Source organism: Nuphar pumila, chromosome 7 (assembly GCF_984573655.1).
Source record: "Nuphar pumila chromosome 7, dmNupPumi1.hap1.1, whole genome shotgun sequence".
Classification (NCBI taxonomy): Eukaryota; Viridiplantae; Streptophyta; class Magnoliopsida; order Nymphaeales; family Nymphaeaceae; genus Nuphar; species Nuphar pumila.
In genome coordinates, this window is record NC_143255.1 from 128,675,120 (window position 1) to 128,693,734 (window position 18,615).

Genomic DNA, 18,615 nt, shown 5'->3' on the forward strand with positions numbered 1-18,615 from the left:
ATGGTTTTTTTTTGTTGATGTTTATAACTAGTTGTCCATCTCTGCAGGCTTCAAGTTTTATATCTAGAGAACTTTGTATGAATCCGACCATACCAAAGTATAGGATGCAGTTGAAAGGCCTCTCCAGCTTGCTCAGACTGCAGCAATTTTGGAAGGATAGCCTTTTTTTTAATGTTTTTTTGATGCCATGCATTCATATACTAATTTTATTGACCTAATGTTTTGCATCCTTCCATCTACTGCATTCTGCACATTTAATGGTTAAAAAGGCATATAAAACCTAGCCGGTTAAACTTTGCTAAACCTTGCCAAATTTCCATCATCAGCTAACAACCCAATGGGTATGGGTTGAATATGCATTGTTTCAACGAGCATTTTCACCCCTTCCAAACTATTTCTTCTGGCCTGAAAGTTTTCCATGATGCTGAAGTTTCTGTCCTATTCACCATTTTCATTTGTTAGTCTATAATGTCTAACTTTAAATATGAATCTTGCAAAAACCAAATTGATATTCATATTTGGGGCAAAATCCAATTAGAGATCCATATTCAGGGCAAAAATCTAATTTGAGATCCATATTCGGGGCAAAAATTCAATTTGAAATCCATATTCGAGGCAAAAAGATATATTTAGGGTAAATATCCAATTTGAGATCCATATTCGAGGAAAAAAAGCATATTTGAGGCAAAAATTCAATTTGAAATCCATATTTGAGGCAAAAATCCAATTTAAAATCCTTATTTGGAGCAAAAATCTATATGCAGAGCAAAAATCCCGATCGAGATTCATATTTGGAGCAAGAAATCATGATTTATATATAATTTCGTAATTGGATCCATATCGGGGTAAAAAACAATAATAAACTTGTTAAAACATGTAAAATGGTGGATGGATCGGGTCATGCAATTCAAAACGAAGTAATATAACCCATTATCGATGACCGTCAAGTTATTTGAACATTTTCATCAAACAAGAGACATTTGGAACATAGCATTTGAGTATGGTCCAAACAAACGTTGGACTTGGGACAGTTATGGAACGTTCTGTTCTGTTCTTTTTGTTCATTTAGTAACCTTCAAGCATACCCTTAGGTCTCTGATTTTAAGATGGTTTCTTGCTGTAAATTTCAAAAAAAAAAAAAAGTGGGTCAAAAGTTTCAGCCCACCGAAAATGAGCAAATCTCAACACGTCCATTTTCTTGAAAACCGATACTTTATTTGGAAACGGCATTAATTACAAGGATACAGGTGAAAAGATCAGGTGCCATCACATGGCACCGTTTTTTGTGCTTTACGCCACCTGATCAACGAGGATAGGGCGTGTCAGGTGTGGGGTCCATTACCTGATGGAGGGCGATCAGCTGCCTAAGGCACAAAAATTGTGTCAAGTGATGGCACCCTACTCGAGATACGGGGACATGCAACTAGGTTCAACCTGCAACTTGAATTTTGAAAAAAATAAGACACTAAATTGTTTAATAAATACAAGTTTATTTTTTGATATTTCAATATTTAAAAATTGAAATAATATAAAAATAATAAAACTTACGAAGAATAACCGTATGAACATGTCTTCTATGTTGTCAATATCGGCATGAATCTAGGGGTGTCAACGGCCTGGTTTACCCGGATCCAAACCCAACCAGACCCTAAAGGATCCGGGTATGGTGATAAATAAGAAGACTCTGATCCGAACCCGAATGTACAATTAATACATGGACCAGGGTATAGTTTGTGAAATTTTATACCAAACTCAGACCCACCTGAGTTCTGATTAAGACCCATAAATTTTCAATGTAGAAATGATAAAAAATATGGTTTTATCGGGTATGATTCATGTAGTTATTATTGGGACCAGGTATGTTTTTTCATAAGATGGACCCGATTAAACTCGAGTCCAAACCCGATACCATACCCAAAAATTTGGTTCAAGTCTGATTCTACCCGTGTCCCAACCAAACTCGACCGGTTGACACCTCTACCTGAATCTTCAGATAAGTATCCGCAGAAAATCAAGACAGAAATCACCAGAATCGGTTAATTTTTCAAAAATATCTGAAAATAGTAAAAAAACAACTTTTAATATTGTAATATATTTTTGAAACATGTCTTTCCCTGGTTAAAATTTGTGCGATTCAGGAACCATTTACCTCGGAATTGGTATCGCTCGACGTGTCATAACGTGTCCGGTCGTGTCACCCAAAACACGAGGCCAAAGTGGCACGTCTCTGTGAGATAAGTTTTCATCACACAAAGCCAAAATGTGTTCATAATTACCACCAGCATATTGTTTGCATGCTAGCTCGAGTTTCTTTTTCGAATTAAACTCTTAGTTTTGGTTACCCTAGACTTTACTAATCATGCCTACCGACATGATTTATATAGTTTGTTTAGTTTAAATCATGCTTTCAATTGCTCAATTGCAATACTTTTTTTTTTTTTTATAACCCAAAGAAACCATACCCGACACGAAGACCTGATCGTGCTGGCTCAGCCTGCCATAGTTACCATCTTAATTCGAGGCTAGGACCTCTTCCCCCGGGGCCAATTGCAATGCTTACTTTCACAAAAACAAAAAATTGCTCAATCTCAATGCACAAGTAGATTTTTTAAGAGCTAGTTGCAAAAATCAGTAATCAATAATACAACAAAATCTATAATTGCAAAAAAAAAAAACATGTTTCCACGTAAACAAAAGCATTCGATCCAATGCATGATTCTAATAAATGAGATATAATAAATACATTTGTGAGGTCACATTGAGCAAATGAAGCATTATTTGCCAGTTAACAAGATACTATCATGGCTAGCCAATATTTTAATTATCAATAGAGACATTTGGCAAATTATAATGAAATTGTTAAACTTTTGCTAACCAAGGCATCCATCTTGAGTGATCAACATGTCCCTACAGGGGTTAAGAGTTTGGTAATAAATGAGAGAGTCCGATATAGAACCTGGTATGGTTTCTAAAATTTTATACCAGACACTGACCCGAGTTTCATCTAAGATCCATAATTTTTCAATGTGAAAAAAGATAGAAGGTATTATTTAACCGGGTACGGTACAAATTTCATTCATGTAATCCTTATAAGGTCCGGATTTTGAGACGGAAAGGAGGTGGAGACCTTGTTCACGACCCCACTCCGGTCCCCTGACATTCCTAACTGGGAAAGAATCAGGGACCATGTTTAGGACATATCCCAAGTTCTCTAAGGGTATTGTAGGTCTCAATGGGAGGGGTTTTGGTAAAAAAAAAAAAATGTTGCGTGTAGACCAAAAGGTTAAGGCACGTGGCCTCATGGTCTTAGGCCGAACTGGCGCCATCTATGATCAAATTTTGTTGAAAAAAGTGGGAAAAGGAAAACAAAATCCAGGAAAGGACGCAGGCCTTCATCAAAACAGTGTCGCCAGAAAATTCGTTTGTTGGAGATTGAAAAGTACGTAAGCAAGTCGGCCTCATGTGGTTGCCACCCAACAAAACCTCTCTCTCCAAGAGGAAGAAGAAGGTGCCACTATTCTTCCTACGACTCAGGAATCCGACGGAAGACCGTCGGATTTCACCAACTCCGGCACTTTCCACGATATTGGTAAGTACCATTTCCGTGGATTTCTCTCCCCAGCTCTCTCTCTCTCCCTCGTTTTCTTTTCATTTTTTTTTGCATTTGAATCTTGTTTGTGATGAGCTTATTCTTTTAGTTTCTGATCCTTTATTGGGTTTTGACTCTATGGTGTTCTTGAGTCTCTCTCTCCCTCTCATTTTCTTTTTTTGCATTTGAATCTTGTCTGGGATGCGCTTATTCTTTTAGTTTCTGATCCTTTCTTGGGTTTTGACTCTATGGTGTTCTTGAGTCTCTCTCTCCCTCTCATTTTCTTTTTTTGCATTTGAATCTTGTCTGGGATGCGCTTATTCTTTTAGTTTCTGATCCTTTCTTGGGTTTTGACTCTATGGTATTCTTGAGTCCCTTTCTCTCTCTCTTTCTTTTCTTTTTTTTGGATTTGAATCTTGTTTGGGATGCGCTTATTCTTTTAGTTTCTGATCTTTTATTGTGTTTTGACTATATGGTGTTCTTGGGTCTCTCTCTCTCTCTCTCCTTTTTTTTTTCTTTACTTGAATCTGTTTGTTCGAAAGAAAAGAAAAGATTGAATCTTGTTTTTGATATGCTTATTCTTTTAATTTGTGATATTTTCTTTCGCCGATGAAGAATCCAGGAGCGCAAATCGGTGTTTTGATTTAGTTTTGTTTTCTATTTTGTTCGGTTCATGGGTTCAACATTTTGTTGATCTTTATGAGTATTAATGTTGATCTCCTTTCGGCTCTCTCTCTCTCGCCGTTGGTGGTGAATCGGTAGCGTAGCCTTGGTTTTGATCCCAAGCGTTCTGTTTGTTTTGGTTGTTTTGATTATCAGTGTGGGGGATTTTGACTCCTCTCTTCCTTTTTCCTGAATTTCCTGTTTGTTTTTTATTGATTTGCTCATCAGGTTGTCCGAAGAAGGGTTTGGCTTAGTTTCCTGGCGGGCAGCGATGGATCGGAAGTTCGTCATCGCTTCTTCTTTGTGGAGTTTGAGGTATTTTCTGGGGTTCGTGGTTGATTTTGGCAGGAGGATTGCGGTTAGGGGAAGAGAAATCTCGGTTAGTTAGTAGTGGGATTAAGGATCCTAACGTAAAAGTTGGATCTTTTTATGGAATCTCGCTTCCTTTCTATCTTGCAGCGGGCGTGGTTAAATTGTGATGGGCAGGCCAAACGGGTTAGAATTTCTTCCTTAGTAAAATCGATGGGTTTGGATGGAAGGTGTAGGCAGATTCTTTATTTGAATTATAGGGAGTAGGGAAGGTGGTGAGTTTTGTCCCAGAGATGGGATTGACTCGGCTTTCCTCTGATGAAATTGATGGTGAAATCGCAATATCATCACCAAATGGATTTTGTATCGATGATTGTGAATTGGAGGGGTTGTGTGGAAAGGTGGGGGAAAACGGGGTCATGGGGGACACTTCATTCTATGACCATGGGTTTTCTGGATCTTCTAATGGTGAGTTTCAGAGAAACCCAGCCCTGGAATTGCCGATGGGCAAGGATGGATTGTTTCCTTTCACGAATTTGGTTGATGGTGGGGCTGTGAATGAGTGCAGACTGAAGAACGGTTTGAATGACAAGCATGGATGGTTTACACTCAAGACGGGGAGAGATGTGCATTGCCCTGTTTCAAGGGTTATAGGTTTTGAATCAAGCGGCACAAGTTTGTCAGTTCATGGGTCTGGAATGAATGATTCGGATAGACTGAACTCATCCTCTATAATGGGTATACCGCAAAAGTCTGATGATACGATTGGATCACAGGCTAGGAAGCTCATATTGTCCCCTCTAAATGGTATGCTGCACTCAAAACAGTTCAATGGTGATCCTTTGGATATTGATATACCAAGAGGATGGGAAACCTTTAACAAGACTCCAAGTGTTCAAACAGATCAGGATTATAATATGTTTATGATGCAGGATAGTAATAAAGCTAATGTGGGTGATGGGAACCATCTGAATGGCTCCTCTCCCTGGTCTATATCTAGATGTTACACATGCAATCCCATGTTAGATAGCAGTAAATTGAATCCTCTTGTTTTTACAGATGGTCCATTGCTCGATGATGAAGAACCCACTGATCATTTTTGTGCAATGCCTGAAATTCTCCCCTATAAAGAAATAGGTGGAGTAAGGATTCAGGTGGGGGCAATAGCCATATCTCCTAGGAAGGTTTCACCACCTATATCTTCATCTCCTCTTGGCCGTAAAAAGCATGATATAAAGCTTAATGAAATGGTTGAAGGTAACTTTATTGATCCTGAAGACGGGTTTGGTATCACAAGCAAGTCATTTCAAGAATTTGGAATTTTGCAGAAAGATTCAGCTCCGTGCACTCCAAACTGTAACTCTGTTGGTGCTCGGACTTGGTATTCCAATGTTACCACTTTGCCGCACACTGCAAAATTGATACTAAACCTGACTGGGATTCCTGTTCGAAGGTCTTTGATTGGTTCATTTGAAGAGTCTCTGTTATCGGGCAGGTTGTCATCCAGCAAAACCAGCCAGGTCTGTTCATGTTGCAAACACCTCAAAGAGGATTCTTCCGTGATTTCAAAAGTTTGATTACTTTGGAATTGCATATTATTGGTTATTATATATGAATATTTGTTGTTTTTGGAATTATACAGTCTTTCCAACTCTTTTTTATGATATTTATGTTATTCATCAACCTGTTAGTGGGTTTTCCTTCTTCTGGTTCATTTTTTGCCATGAAATCTTGCATCTTATGTGGCAGTGATTTTTTTTTGCTTGTGTTTATTTTATTTTCAGCGTATCCTCAAATTGTCTTCTCTTTACTATTTTCATTTGTCTTTCCCTTCTTAATTTTATTTTTTATTTTTTGCAGGGAATATATGGCTTTTTAGCTGTTCTTAGTGTGACTGGAGGGAGCTTTTCTCCACCTTCTCAGAAACTACCCTTTTCTGTAACCAGTGTAGATGGCGACAGTTGCTTATTATATTATGCGTCTATTGATCTTGGAGGCAATGCACTTGGAAACAAATGCAAAAGTCCACAGTGGAAAAGAATCTTAAGCAATGAGGATTCTTGGTCTTCCAAAAGTCGTATACAGATCCCAATGAAAGGGCGAATACAACTGGTACTGGGTTCCTTATCCCTCAAAACTGATTGTTGATCAAGTAAGTTAGGTTGGTTGTCTTGTGCTTATGATGCATACATGTGTTTTTCTAAGCTGAATAATTCTGCTAATAACACAATTAACTAGGGTAATACACATCTGGTTAAATTCTTTTCCCACTTTTTTCGTTCCCGGTTCTACATTCCTTCATTTAAGCTTTTCTGGTGTCAACCTTGTTGCTGATGCAAAAACAAACTCATATGGCAACTCTGTATTTTTTTGTTCACCCATCAAATATGGATGATTGGTTTGTGCCCATGGTCCATGCATGTAATTTTGCACAAGGCCTGTTATTCTTACGTTTACCGTGCTATCTTAACAACAATTTTTACAACTATTATATGGCATGCCAAATTAATGCTTATGGCTGGACATGGTTATATTCAATACTAAGTCAGGATTCTCCAACAATTATTATTACTAAAACACCAAAAGGTAAGGTGCTAGTGCTTGAGTTGTTTTCCTAGTTGCCTTTGTGCATTTTCTTCTAGGTTTCTCAGAGTTTTGTGCAAAATATGCTTTATATGCGTGTCATTCTAATCTCTGCTAGTTGGACAGCGTACTCTTTGTCTCAGTTTTGGCATTAAATCTTTGCTTTGCAATGTAGCTTTCATAGTTCAATATATTAATAAAGCTTGGATATCTGATAAAACAGATCTCAGCATTTGATCATAACTCTGATGCTTATCTTGATTATACAATTAGGACCATGGTTGATTCCACTTTACAAATTGTCTTTCTGCCGTTTTAATGCTCTGTATCGCTCAGCAGATGGTCTTGATACAACCTCACTAAAATGACTCCAAACTTTGAAATTTTATATATTAATTAATGTATCACATTCTTCAAGGCTAAGATGTGATCTAGTTTTATGTCGAGAGTCTTGTTTGAAATTCTATGCGTGTTCTATAATAGGAATGATCTAATCCACAATTTCTTTTGATTTCTACTACTATAAAAAAACTTTATTTTTTTGGTTATATATGAGATTGGAAGTTGACAAGCTGTTTAACCATTGGACTAAGGTTTATGTTGATTGGAATGGGTTTACAATTGATTGTTCTATATTATTAGATCAATGAGTTGATGATGTGATTTTTCAACATTCCAGGTCCTCAGTAATCCAGAGAAGACACCGCTGCACACCTTCTTTTGCAACTATGATTTGAGTGACATGCCTGCTGGGACCAAGGTATGCCACTGTTGGAGTACATGTTCAAGTCTTTGTATTCAATATTCATGTATTCTACAATACAATCAACGTAAACCTGTGAAGTGAGATACATGAAAGAATTCAATACCATGCATGATTGTTAATTTTTCATATTTTGTTACGTAGTTCTATCACAGTTATATTTCATGTATTATAAGTTCTACTTTTAACCTTTATTACTATGCTATGGACACTTCACTAAGCATGACTTGCGTTGACATGGTATGGCACTGGATACACTATGACACTTCATGGGCATAGTCAAACATATGACAGACATGATATATGCCCCTAACTTCACCTGCTTCTTTTATGACCGTGATTCTTTGTTTTATAGTTATTGTACTTTGTTCTTTTAAAATTTGAAATTGATTTCGTTGCAATTGTTTTTCAACTTGGACTTGTTATGTAACATTTAAAATTTGCAACTTACCTTCTGGAGAAGGATTTAGCTTCTTTGGTCTTGCTCCTTTTAGGAGGTTTTGATCGTGTGGAACATATGAATGAAGTGAAATGAAATGGGGATCTTCGAAACACGAGCTTAGATTAACAAGAGCAAGTGTCAAGAATGACACTAAAGCATAACCCTTAAAAAGGGTATAACTGGAAACAAAATAAAAATAAAAATGTATTCTTTATTGATATGAAAAACCAATTGCTTAAGAAGCATTGGAGTAAAATACAAGAGGGGCTGCACCCCTTTATATACACAGCTGAAAGAGGACTCAATAGAGCTGTTGGGCACAGTCCAACAGCTCTATTTAGAGCTGTTGGAATGTGTCAGTCCAACAGCTCTATTGCTAGTCAAGTCTGGACAGGACTTGACTAGCAACAGTCATTCTAGTTCAAACTGAACTAGATGACATAAAGACAAAAAATAAAAAATAAAGGAAAAAAATTACAGAAAAGAAAGAAATGAAAAATGTATATATATATATATAATATAATATTATTATATATACATATATGTACAGTTTTACATTTTAACACTCCCCCTCAAACTTACGGTACAATGAGCGAAAGTTTGTCTAAGAGAAAGTGAAATCGGGAGCAGCGAGAGGCTTTGTAAAGAAGTCTGCTAACTGATATTCTGAAGTGACATATGGCAGATCAATTATCCCGTGTAGATATTCCTCTCTGACGTAGTGACAATCCATTTCGATGTGTTTGGTGCGTTCGTGGAATGTTCTGTTACTGGCAGTGTAGATCGCACTTTTGTTGTCACAACACATTTGTGAAGCCTTTGTTGCTTCAACTCCCATGTCAGCAAGCAGTCGTCGGAGCCAAACTACTTCCATGGTCGTGGTTGCCATGACTCTGTATTCAGCTTCGGTGGATGAGAGAGATACCTTCTGCTGCTTTTTACACCTCCACGAGATTAATGATTCCCCTAAAAAGACACAAAAGCCAGTGGTTGAGTGTCTGTTATTGGGATCACCTCCCCAATCAGCATCAGTATATGCAATTAAATCAAGAGAAGAGGAGGAAGATAAGAAAAGTCCTCGTGAAAGAGAGGACTTGATGTATCTGATAATACGCATGACTGCTCCCATATGAACAGAAGTAGGAGCATGTTGAAATTGACTTGCTGTATGAACAACATGTGCTATATCTGGTCTGGTAATGGATAGATAGGAAAGTGCCCCGACAAGCTGTCTGTAAGGAGTAGGGTCTGCAAGAAGTTCTCAATCATCAATCTTCATTTTAACATTAACAACTTCTGGAGTGTCGACTTTCTTATCATCAGTAATACCAGACCTGAAAACAATATCAAAAGCAAATTTAGTCTGAGATAATAAATATCCTCTAGGAGAATAAGCAACTTCAATGCCTAAAAAATATCTCAACAAGCCCAAATCAGTCATTTCAAAATGAGATTTAAGAAGTGTTTTGATTGTTTCAACTCCCTGTTTATCACTTCCGGTGATGATCATATCATCCACATAGAGAAGAAGCACAATGATCCCTGCATCAGAATTCTTAATAAACAAAGCAGTGTCAGTTAAACAGAATTGAAAACCAATATCAATCATAACACGACTAAACCTATCATACCAAGCTTTTGGTGCTTGTTTAAGTCCATAAAGAGCTTTTTCTAAGCGGAGGACTTTACCCTTAGGAATACTTAGACCAGGAGGGGGTTCCATATATACTTCTTCAACTAGCTTTCCATTTAAAAAAACATTTTTGACATCCATTTGAAAAATAGACCATTTTTTGATAGAAGCTAAGGCAATTAAGGTTCGGACAGTAGTCATACGAGCCACCGGAGCAAAGGTTTCTTCATAATCAATCCCATATTCTTGGGCATAACCTTTGGCTACTAAACGGGCTTTATATCTTTCAAGAGTACCATCACTCTTGGTTTTAATTTTATAAACCCATCGACATCCTATAGTTTTCTTCCCTGGAGGAAGATCTTGAATATTCCATGTAGAAGCCTTTTCAAGTGCATCTAATTCAGCTTTCATGGCTTCTATCCATTTGATATCATTTTTTGCTTGAAAATATGTGGATGGTTTTTCATATGAGTGAATTAATGCAATAACTGTCCTATATGTGGGTGAGAAAGACTCGTATGATACAAACTTTCCTGGAGGCCTCGAGATTCGGGTTGATTGTCTAGTTGGAATGTTAGAATATTTCTCAAGTGCACATGGAGGATTAGACTCTTGTCGCCTGGAATATTGAATACTAGTATCTCTATGAACTTCTTCATTTTCAACATTAAGATCAATAATTCTTTGATCATCATCAAAGTTACAGTCAAGGTCATATTCATTAGATGTTGATGTTAGATCTAGCAAAAAGGAGTATTCAGTGACGTCTTTTAATTTTCTAAAATCAAAGAAGCTCTCCTTTTCAAGAAAGGAAACATTTCTAGACACATATAGTTTATTATTTTTGAAGTCAAAACATCTATAACCTTTCTGGTTTTCAGCATATCCTAAAAAGGCACAGGGAATCGCACGAGGGGAAAGTTTATCATTTTTGTCAGTAAATATGAAACATTTGCACCCAAATATTCTTAGTCTAGAGTAGTCTGGAGAAATGTTCATAAGTTTTTCAATGGGAGTGATATTTTGTAACGAAGAAGATGGCATCCTATTAATGAGATATGTGGCAGTTAAGGCAGCTTCTGCCCAAAAGTCTTTCGGGACTTGATTTGCTATTAATAAAGTCCTAGTGGTTTCTATAATATGGCGATGTTTTCGTTCTGCCAGTCCATTTTGTTGATGTGTATAAGGACAAGATCTTTGATGTGTGATGCCATGCAATTTAAGATAATTTTGAAAATCTGTGGATAAGAACTCTCCCCCTGAATCTGTGCGAAAAATAGTAATATCATTTTGAAACTTGTTTTTAACCATATTATGAAAAGTTTGAAAGTATGAAAATACTTCAGACTTATGTTTGAGAAAGTACATCCATGTATGTCGGGAGAAATCATCGACAAAAATAACATAGTAAACAAATCCTCCTTTAGAAATTACTGGTGCAGGACCCCAAACATCCGAGTGTATTAATTCAAGTGGTCTTGAAGAGAAAAAGGTTCTGTTCTGAAATGGTAATCTTTTCATTTTGCCGAGAATACAATCTTTACAATCAAATGATTCAGAATTACAAAATTTCCCTAGATTTGGAAAATGTTGGATTTTGGCTATATGTGGGTGACCAAGTCTCTTATGCCACAGTTCCAACTCTATTTTTTGAATATTATAACAAAAAGTTTTTTTTGGCATTTCCAAAAAATCCATGTAATAGAGTCCTCCTTCTCTATGGCCTTCCCCAATCAGCTTGCCTGACTGGCGATCCTGTACCCAACAACCATGAGAAGAAAAAGAAATATTACACCCATAATCAGAAATTTGAGATACAGATAAAAGATTTAAATTTAATTTGGGAACATGTCTAATTTCTGGAATAAAAAATTTTTTTGTTTTATAAATTTTTTCAAAATTTCCTATTCCTTCTATTTCAAGAGAAGTCCCATCAGCAGTAAAGACCTTTGACACACTTGTTTTATTTTTAACACATTTGGATAGACTTTGATTATTTGGGGTCATATGAAAAGATGCACCAGAGTCAAGAAGCCAAGAAATTTTACCTAGATCAGAAAAAGATGAGGCTGTTGCGCCGGTTGAAGCTTCAGATGAGGAAGAGGCACCTTTGATGAGAGGCTGAAGAATCTCCATTAGTTGGGCCAGGGAAACTGGTGCATCCTGATCTTTAGGCTCCGATCCAGCAATTGCAGCTCTTTTTTCTCTCAGCTCCTTAAGTTTGGGACATTGTGGCCTGTAGTGTCCCGGTTCATGACAGTGATGACAAATAACTTTCTTCTTATCATAGTCACCATTTTGTCGGTTAAAGTGAGGAGGCCTATATGATCGAACATGATTCTCTGGTCTAGACACGGCTAAAACGGAATCATCTTCAATTTTTAAAGAACCTTTCCGGAGACGATTTTCTTCCATTGTTAACTCTTCAATAGTTTCAACAATAGAAGAAATTTTTCCCCGGTGAAGTAGGGCCGATTTAGTGGTTTCAAATTCCGGCCTTAATCCAGTGATAAACTGGTAAAAATGTTCGGCATCGAGTTGTTTCTGACGAAGCTCGATGTCTTCGGCACAATGCCACTTTGGTTCTAAAAGGAAAAGTTCTTCCCAAAGTTCGGACAACCCATTGTAATATTCACGAATAGTTTTGTCTCCTTGTGTCATCATTCGAACTTTTTCTTGGAGGTTGCACACGTGTGCAATATCTTTAAGGGAATACATATTCTTAAGGTATTCCCATGCCTTATCGGCATGATCAAATTTGGCAAGACTTGAGCATTTTTTAATGTCAACGCTATTGATAAGCCATGACATTATCTTCGCATGAGATATTCTCCATTCTTTCCATTTCTTCTCGTATGAGGCAATAACCTTGATTTTCTCTTCTTCCGATGGAGGGACCTCTTTATCTCCCTCCTTTTTAGTAAGAGATAGCTTAGGTTCCGAATCGGAACCATCCACAATCCCCCATAAGCCTTTTCCCCATATATGGTGCTTCATGATTGAAGCCCATGTTACATAGTTCGTATCGCTTAGTTTCATAGGCATGATGGTGACTTTATCATTGTCATCCATCGATTACAAGGAGAGAAAGAATAGGGATAGAAGAGAAACAAGGAAAATGAAAAAGAAAGAAAAAAAAAACAATACAACAAGATGTGAAATCTTCTCCAATGAAGTGATAAAACACTTCTCTTCAAGTGGCGAACACTTTTGCAAACGGGCACGGAAACCGAGGCAGCTTTTCCTCAAGATTTAGTACTTCCGCGGCTCTGATACCATGAAATGAAATGAGGATCTTCGAAACACGAGCTTAGATTAACAAGAGCAAGTGTCAAGAATGACACTAAAGCATAACCCTTAAAAAGGGTATAACTGGAAACAAAATAAAAATAAAAATGTATTCTTTATTGATATGAAAAACCAATTGCTTAAGAAGCATTGGAGTAAAATACAAGAGGGGCTGCACCCCTTTATATACACAGCTGAAAGAGGACTCAATAGAGCTGTTGGGCACAGTCCAACAGCTCTATTTAGAGCTGTTGGAATGTGTCAGTCCAACAGCTCTATTAAGAGCTGTTGGACTGTGTCAGTCCAACAGCTCTATTGCTAGTCAAGTCTGGACAGGACTTGACTAGCAACAGTCATTCTAGTTCAAACTGAACTAGATGACATAAAGACAAAAAATAAAAAATAAAGGAAAAAAATTACAGAAAAGAAAGAAATGAAAAATGTATATATATATATATAATATAATATTATTATATATACATATATGTACAGTTTTACATTTTAACATGAAGGTGCTAATAAAGTAAGTTCAATTGAGATGTTTTGGTTTATGTATGACTAATAAATGCTGCTGTAGTTGCCTTCTTCAACGCATGCCTTTCAAAGTATGAGTGAATCATAGCCTTGTTGTTCACATTTGTTGGCATAGAGCAGCGTTACAACAACAATTTAGCCTGGGAGTCCTTGAGTTTACGCAAACAAATTTATGTTCATTGTACTCACCATTTTGAGGCAGGATAGTGTAAGCAGTGGACCTATCAAAACTTTGCAGCTGTCATATGGTAAAAGTACTGGAGACAGTCACATAAAAACATGTAACCTGCACACATTATTGTTTGTCTGCTGGCTTGTATAGGGCAGCAGCTTCAAAATGCTTTCCTGCTTTTTCTAATATGGTCCGAATAAGAAAATTTAGTTGCAGTTGTTGTCAGTGGATTCCCAGTACTTATGCTAGTGCTAGTCTTTGATATTGTTAATAAAACAAACAGATGTTCTCTTTGTAATCGTGTTTGTAACAGGCTCTCTGGATTTGATGCATCTGGACTCCCATGGCAGAATGAACTGATGGATGAGGATTAAAGCTGTGATTAGTGGAAATCAATTTAGAAGCAATTTCGTTTCTGCACCCTTCATTATAATGTATTGCCCACCAGTATTTTTTACATGCATATTTATGTTTTCCTTTGGAAAAAAATATATATGATAGATACTCAAATTATGGCGTATTTTGATTTGTGATACAGACCTTTATGCATTAAAGGGCCACTCTGGCCTATCCTCTGAGAGAAGGAAATTGCAGAGGATTAAAGATGTGGTTTACATACAAAGCAATTTAGATAAATTTCATTTCTGTCCACTTTATTATAATGTTTTGTCCAACAATATTTTCTACATGTATATTTCATTGCTTTTTGAACAAAATTTATAGAATAGATACTTATTGTGGTATGTTTTAATTTGTGCTATAGACCTTTATGCGTCAAAAGGTCATGCTGGCCTCATCCTCTAGTTTGGTCAGAGAAGGAAATTGCAATGTTGCACAGAAAAGTGTCCATATTGCTCTTTCAGGCTCGGAAAGAAGCCACACTGTACAGCTTCATGCAGAACGTGCTGGTTCTAATGGTCACTGTATGTATACAATGAGGTCTGAGGAACAACGTTCTGAAAATATGGCGAGAGAAATATCCCATTATATGGGTTGTATATATTCTGAGTCACAGCAGTTCAATTTACCTTACACTTCAGAAGGGAAAGGAGTCAATTCATCGATTTTTGTACCAAGAAGCTGTTCCAACACTCCTAATGTGGCTGACCTTGATGTGAAGTTGGAGAGTGTAAATGAACTTTGCAACAGTAATTACCCTAAAACTGACAACGAGGAATTCACCCCAATGGATATATGCCAGGAAGTTGAAAAAAAACATGTAAATAGTTCCACAAAATTGAATGAAAGTTCTGCTGGTGTGGGTGTTTTAAGATATGCTCTGCATCTTCGTTTTGCATGTCTCTCCAAGAAATCTGTGAGGTCAATCCAGAGGTGCAAGTCCGACCCATTATCTGTACCTCGTGATCTGGACGGTGACGGTGAAAGGCGCTTTTACTTATACAATGACTTAAGGGTCGTGTTTCCTCAACGGCATGCAGATTCAGATGAAGGGAAGGTACTAAATTTCTTTTTGTGCTTTTTTCAGTATGAAAGATTGTTCTGGTTGATGCATGCATACTCTTGGTTAGATTTGGAGGATGATTAACTTCTAGCGTGCGTCATTGAAGTTGAGATAGTAACATATCAGAACTCTGCTCAACTAGACTTAATGTAAGACAATTGTCTTTTTGAAAGTAATCACTTAGTATTGTTGGAGAAGGAGAAAAAAGAGGCTAGTTACCCCATGATTATTCATATGGGAAATCAGCTCTACAATGATCAGAATAAGTGTTACATTGTTGCCCTGATTCTTGGTCAAAATGTATCTTGCTTTGGCTACTTGATCCTCAATGCTTTCTCTAGTGAAATGCTGTTTCATATCAATATAATAATATCCTATGATTTTTCATGCTTTGGCTACTTGATCATCGATGCTTTCCTTATTGAAATTCTGGTTCATATCAATATCCTATGATTCTCAATGGTTTTGTTATTCATGTAGTGTTTCGTGGTCTGTTATTTTGATGCAGTTGCATGTGGAGCATCATTTTCCGGTGGATCCGAAATACTTTGATATCAGCTACTGACCTCCGGAGCGGCCAGCTTGGTGTCTTGAGCTGATTTGTATATAACAAAATATCGGCCCACTCATCTTAGTGGGTAGGTCGTCATAATCTGTAAATAATTGCAATTTCAATAATAAGATTAGTTCATTTTCTCAAATCTCTTGTTGACAAGCTGCTGCACTTCTCACTGGAAATGTGGGTGTTGGACGTTTGTCAGTCTTCATTTCTGCTGCATCACTTTTTCATCAAGGCATCTTGCAGGTTTTAATCCAAACATAGTTGGAGTTAAGGCCACTCAAGTTGGCTCTCCTTTGGGCATTTGCAGAAGAAAGCTTTGGTAGACGGGGATAGAGTTGGTTAAATAGTGAGGGAGTAGAAGGGCTCTGTTTTTGTGAAGCCTTCTGTACCCCTATGGAAAAACTTTTTTGCTTTAAACTGTATCTGTGTCCTTGAAGAAGTATTGGCGTGTAGCTACAGGACCTCTGTCGTCTACAAGGGCCGCTCATTTGGTAGGGGTGACTTGTGAATGCCACCAAGTTGTTGAAATATCACAAGTTTGAAATCCACGGGTGACATCCCTTGCCGCAAGGTTGAAGCTGGATGTAATCCTTGGTGGACATGGAGAGACTTCAAAGGTTTTACCAACGGGGGAGGTCGGTCAATGTGTGGTCAGTGATGGAGAGTTTTTTTTCTCTTTTGTTATCCAAAAAAAGGGCAGGGCCTTCATCTTCTGCCATTGTGAGTATTAGGTTGATATGAGACTCGCTTACATGATATGTGAGAGTTGACCAATGAGGGGCAATGGGTATTGGGTCAGAAGGAGAAAGACAGAGAAGATAGCCAATGAGTTGTATCTATAGCGGTGGGTATCCAATGAGGTAATGCATTTCAGTTCCAGAATCCCCAAAGTCATCCCTATCTTCATAACCCTATTTGGGATTTCATTAATTCAATTTGTTTTGATCAAACCAGCCTCCATAAATGTGATCCACGTCATTCATTTAATGAATATCAACATTTAAATGGATGGAATCCAACTTAGATGCAAGAATTTTTGGCAATTCAAAGATTAACCATCGAGAGGGTTGCCTGCATGGCCAGCAGGCTGGTTGTGAAGGGATTGAGTTGAAGACACCATATCAAACCCCGCTGGTGCGCGAGTGTATCCGTACCTTTCAAAGGTAGGCCACATAAGATAGGGAGGGGGTGGTCATGGGGCTCCACCTGGGGTTTTCTCTTGCATGGGCGAGGATTCGTGTAGACCATGGCATGTAGACCTGTGGCGAGCAAAGTCACAAATCTTTTCCTGGGGATTTTCTCAACAAATAAAACCTCATGCATGATAAATTGGAATTATTTTGAGAAAATATCAGGTAAATCTTGACATATTTGTACTCAAGAGACAAAAGAATATAAAACTTGTATATTAAAGAAATCAAATATAGAATTTCAATAATATAACGATAAAATCACAATAGAGATAGTTTCGAGTTTTTTATTATTTTTTTCAGAAGTTTAATGAAATGTAAATCTCATTATAAAACAAAAATTCGTGGGAAATACAAAATAATATTTGTAAACATGGCAAATAAGCTTTGAGCTTTGGAAGTTGGTTTATCCAACAATTTCAGAAGAGCTGGAGTGCAATTTGGGCTGTGTGTAGTCGCCAAAAAAAAAGAAATATAAATATAAATATTTTCTACTAAAAGATAACAATAATCCAATTTCTTGGCTCTTCACCATTTAGAAGATGCAATTAATATAGAGCGTCCTCCCAAAGATATCTTTCTTGGTATTTTCATTTTTGTGAAAATTGACCACATTAATTGCCCACTTTAATTTTTCTCCTCTTTAGTTTAGTCTTTTCGTTGGTGGAGGATAACCGTGGCAATTGCTGAATACTCTCTCTCTCTCTCTCCATTTCAAACATTTGCCGCTTTTATATTTAATTACCACATTCTTTGTTAGCATATTTTTAGAGTAAAATTGCCAAAATTTATCTATCTAGAGAATTCCTTCCCGGGTTTCAGTTACTACATTAACCGTCTATTTTTAAAATTTTTAGTTTCAAAGAAACGCTGTCCTAGAATCACGAAGCTGACCAATTTGTTAGCCAAACAAAGTGACCAAAATTCCTTTAATTTTTATTTCTTTAAAAAGGAAAAGGTCGTCTATCTATCAACAAAGGGCAAAAACATGTATACCTTAAGTGAACAGCTAAAATGCTTTAAAAAATGCAGGCAGCTAAAATGTGAAAACCCTAAAAGGTTGCGGCGTACTGAAATATCTGATAAGTTGGCCAGCTTTTTGTAATATAATATTTTTCTGCAAATGACTTTAGTATACTTGAGGAAAAAGGAGGTGAAAAATAGAACCGAAATATATACGAATCTTATTCCTTCACACACACACAAGCTCAGCGTCAAGAAAGTGAAAAAGGAAAGGAAACACACTTGGGATTTTCTATTCCATTGGATCTTTCTCATTTTAGATTGAAATTTTACGTAGAAATGAATTTTTCTCCTTGTAGGGACTATTCTTCCTGTATAACATACTAGTGATAAAATACTTAGATGCATAAATAGAAACCAATTTTCCCAAAAAATGAAAAAAGGACAATAATATAAATG

The 18,615-nt window shown here is 37.0% G+C and overlaps 2 protein-coding genes across 2 annotated transcripts; both read left to right on the top strand.

The window, feature by feature from the left end:
• Window positions 1–3,477: 3,477 nt before the first annotated feature.
• On the top strand, window positions 3,478–6,608 carry LOC149833479 (uncharacterized). The gene is made up of 4 exons (XM_090013444.1): window positions 3,478–3,589; window positions 4,481–6,081; window positions 6,422–6,499; window positions 6,558–6,608. Exons 2-4 carry the CDS (start codon window positions 4,855–4,857, stop codon window positions 6,606–6,608), a joined length of 1,356 nt encoding a protein of 451 aa, XP_089869570.1. The 5' UTR covers window positions 3,478–3,589; window positions 4,481–4,854.
• Window positions 6,609–6,637: 29 nt separating this feature from the next.
• On the top strand, window positions 6,638–16,142 carry LOC149833480 (uncharacterized). Its single transcript, XM_090012857.1, has 4 exons — window positions 6,638–6,673; window positions 7,824–7,904; window positions 14,743–15,435; window positions 15,950–16,142. The coding sequence occupies exons 1-4, from the start codon at window positions 6,653–6,655 to the stop codon at window positions 16,004–16,006; spliced, it is 852 nt and encodes a 283-aa protein (XP_089868983.1). The 5' UTR covers window positions 6,638–6,652; the 3' UTR covers window positions 16,007–16,142.
• The last annotated feature ends 2,473 nt before the right edge of the window (window positions 16,143–18,615 follow it).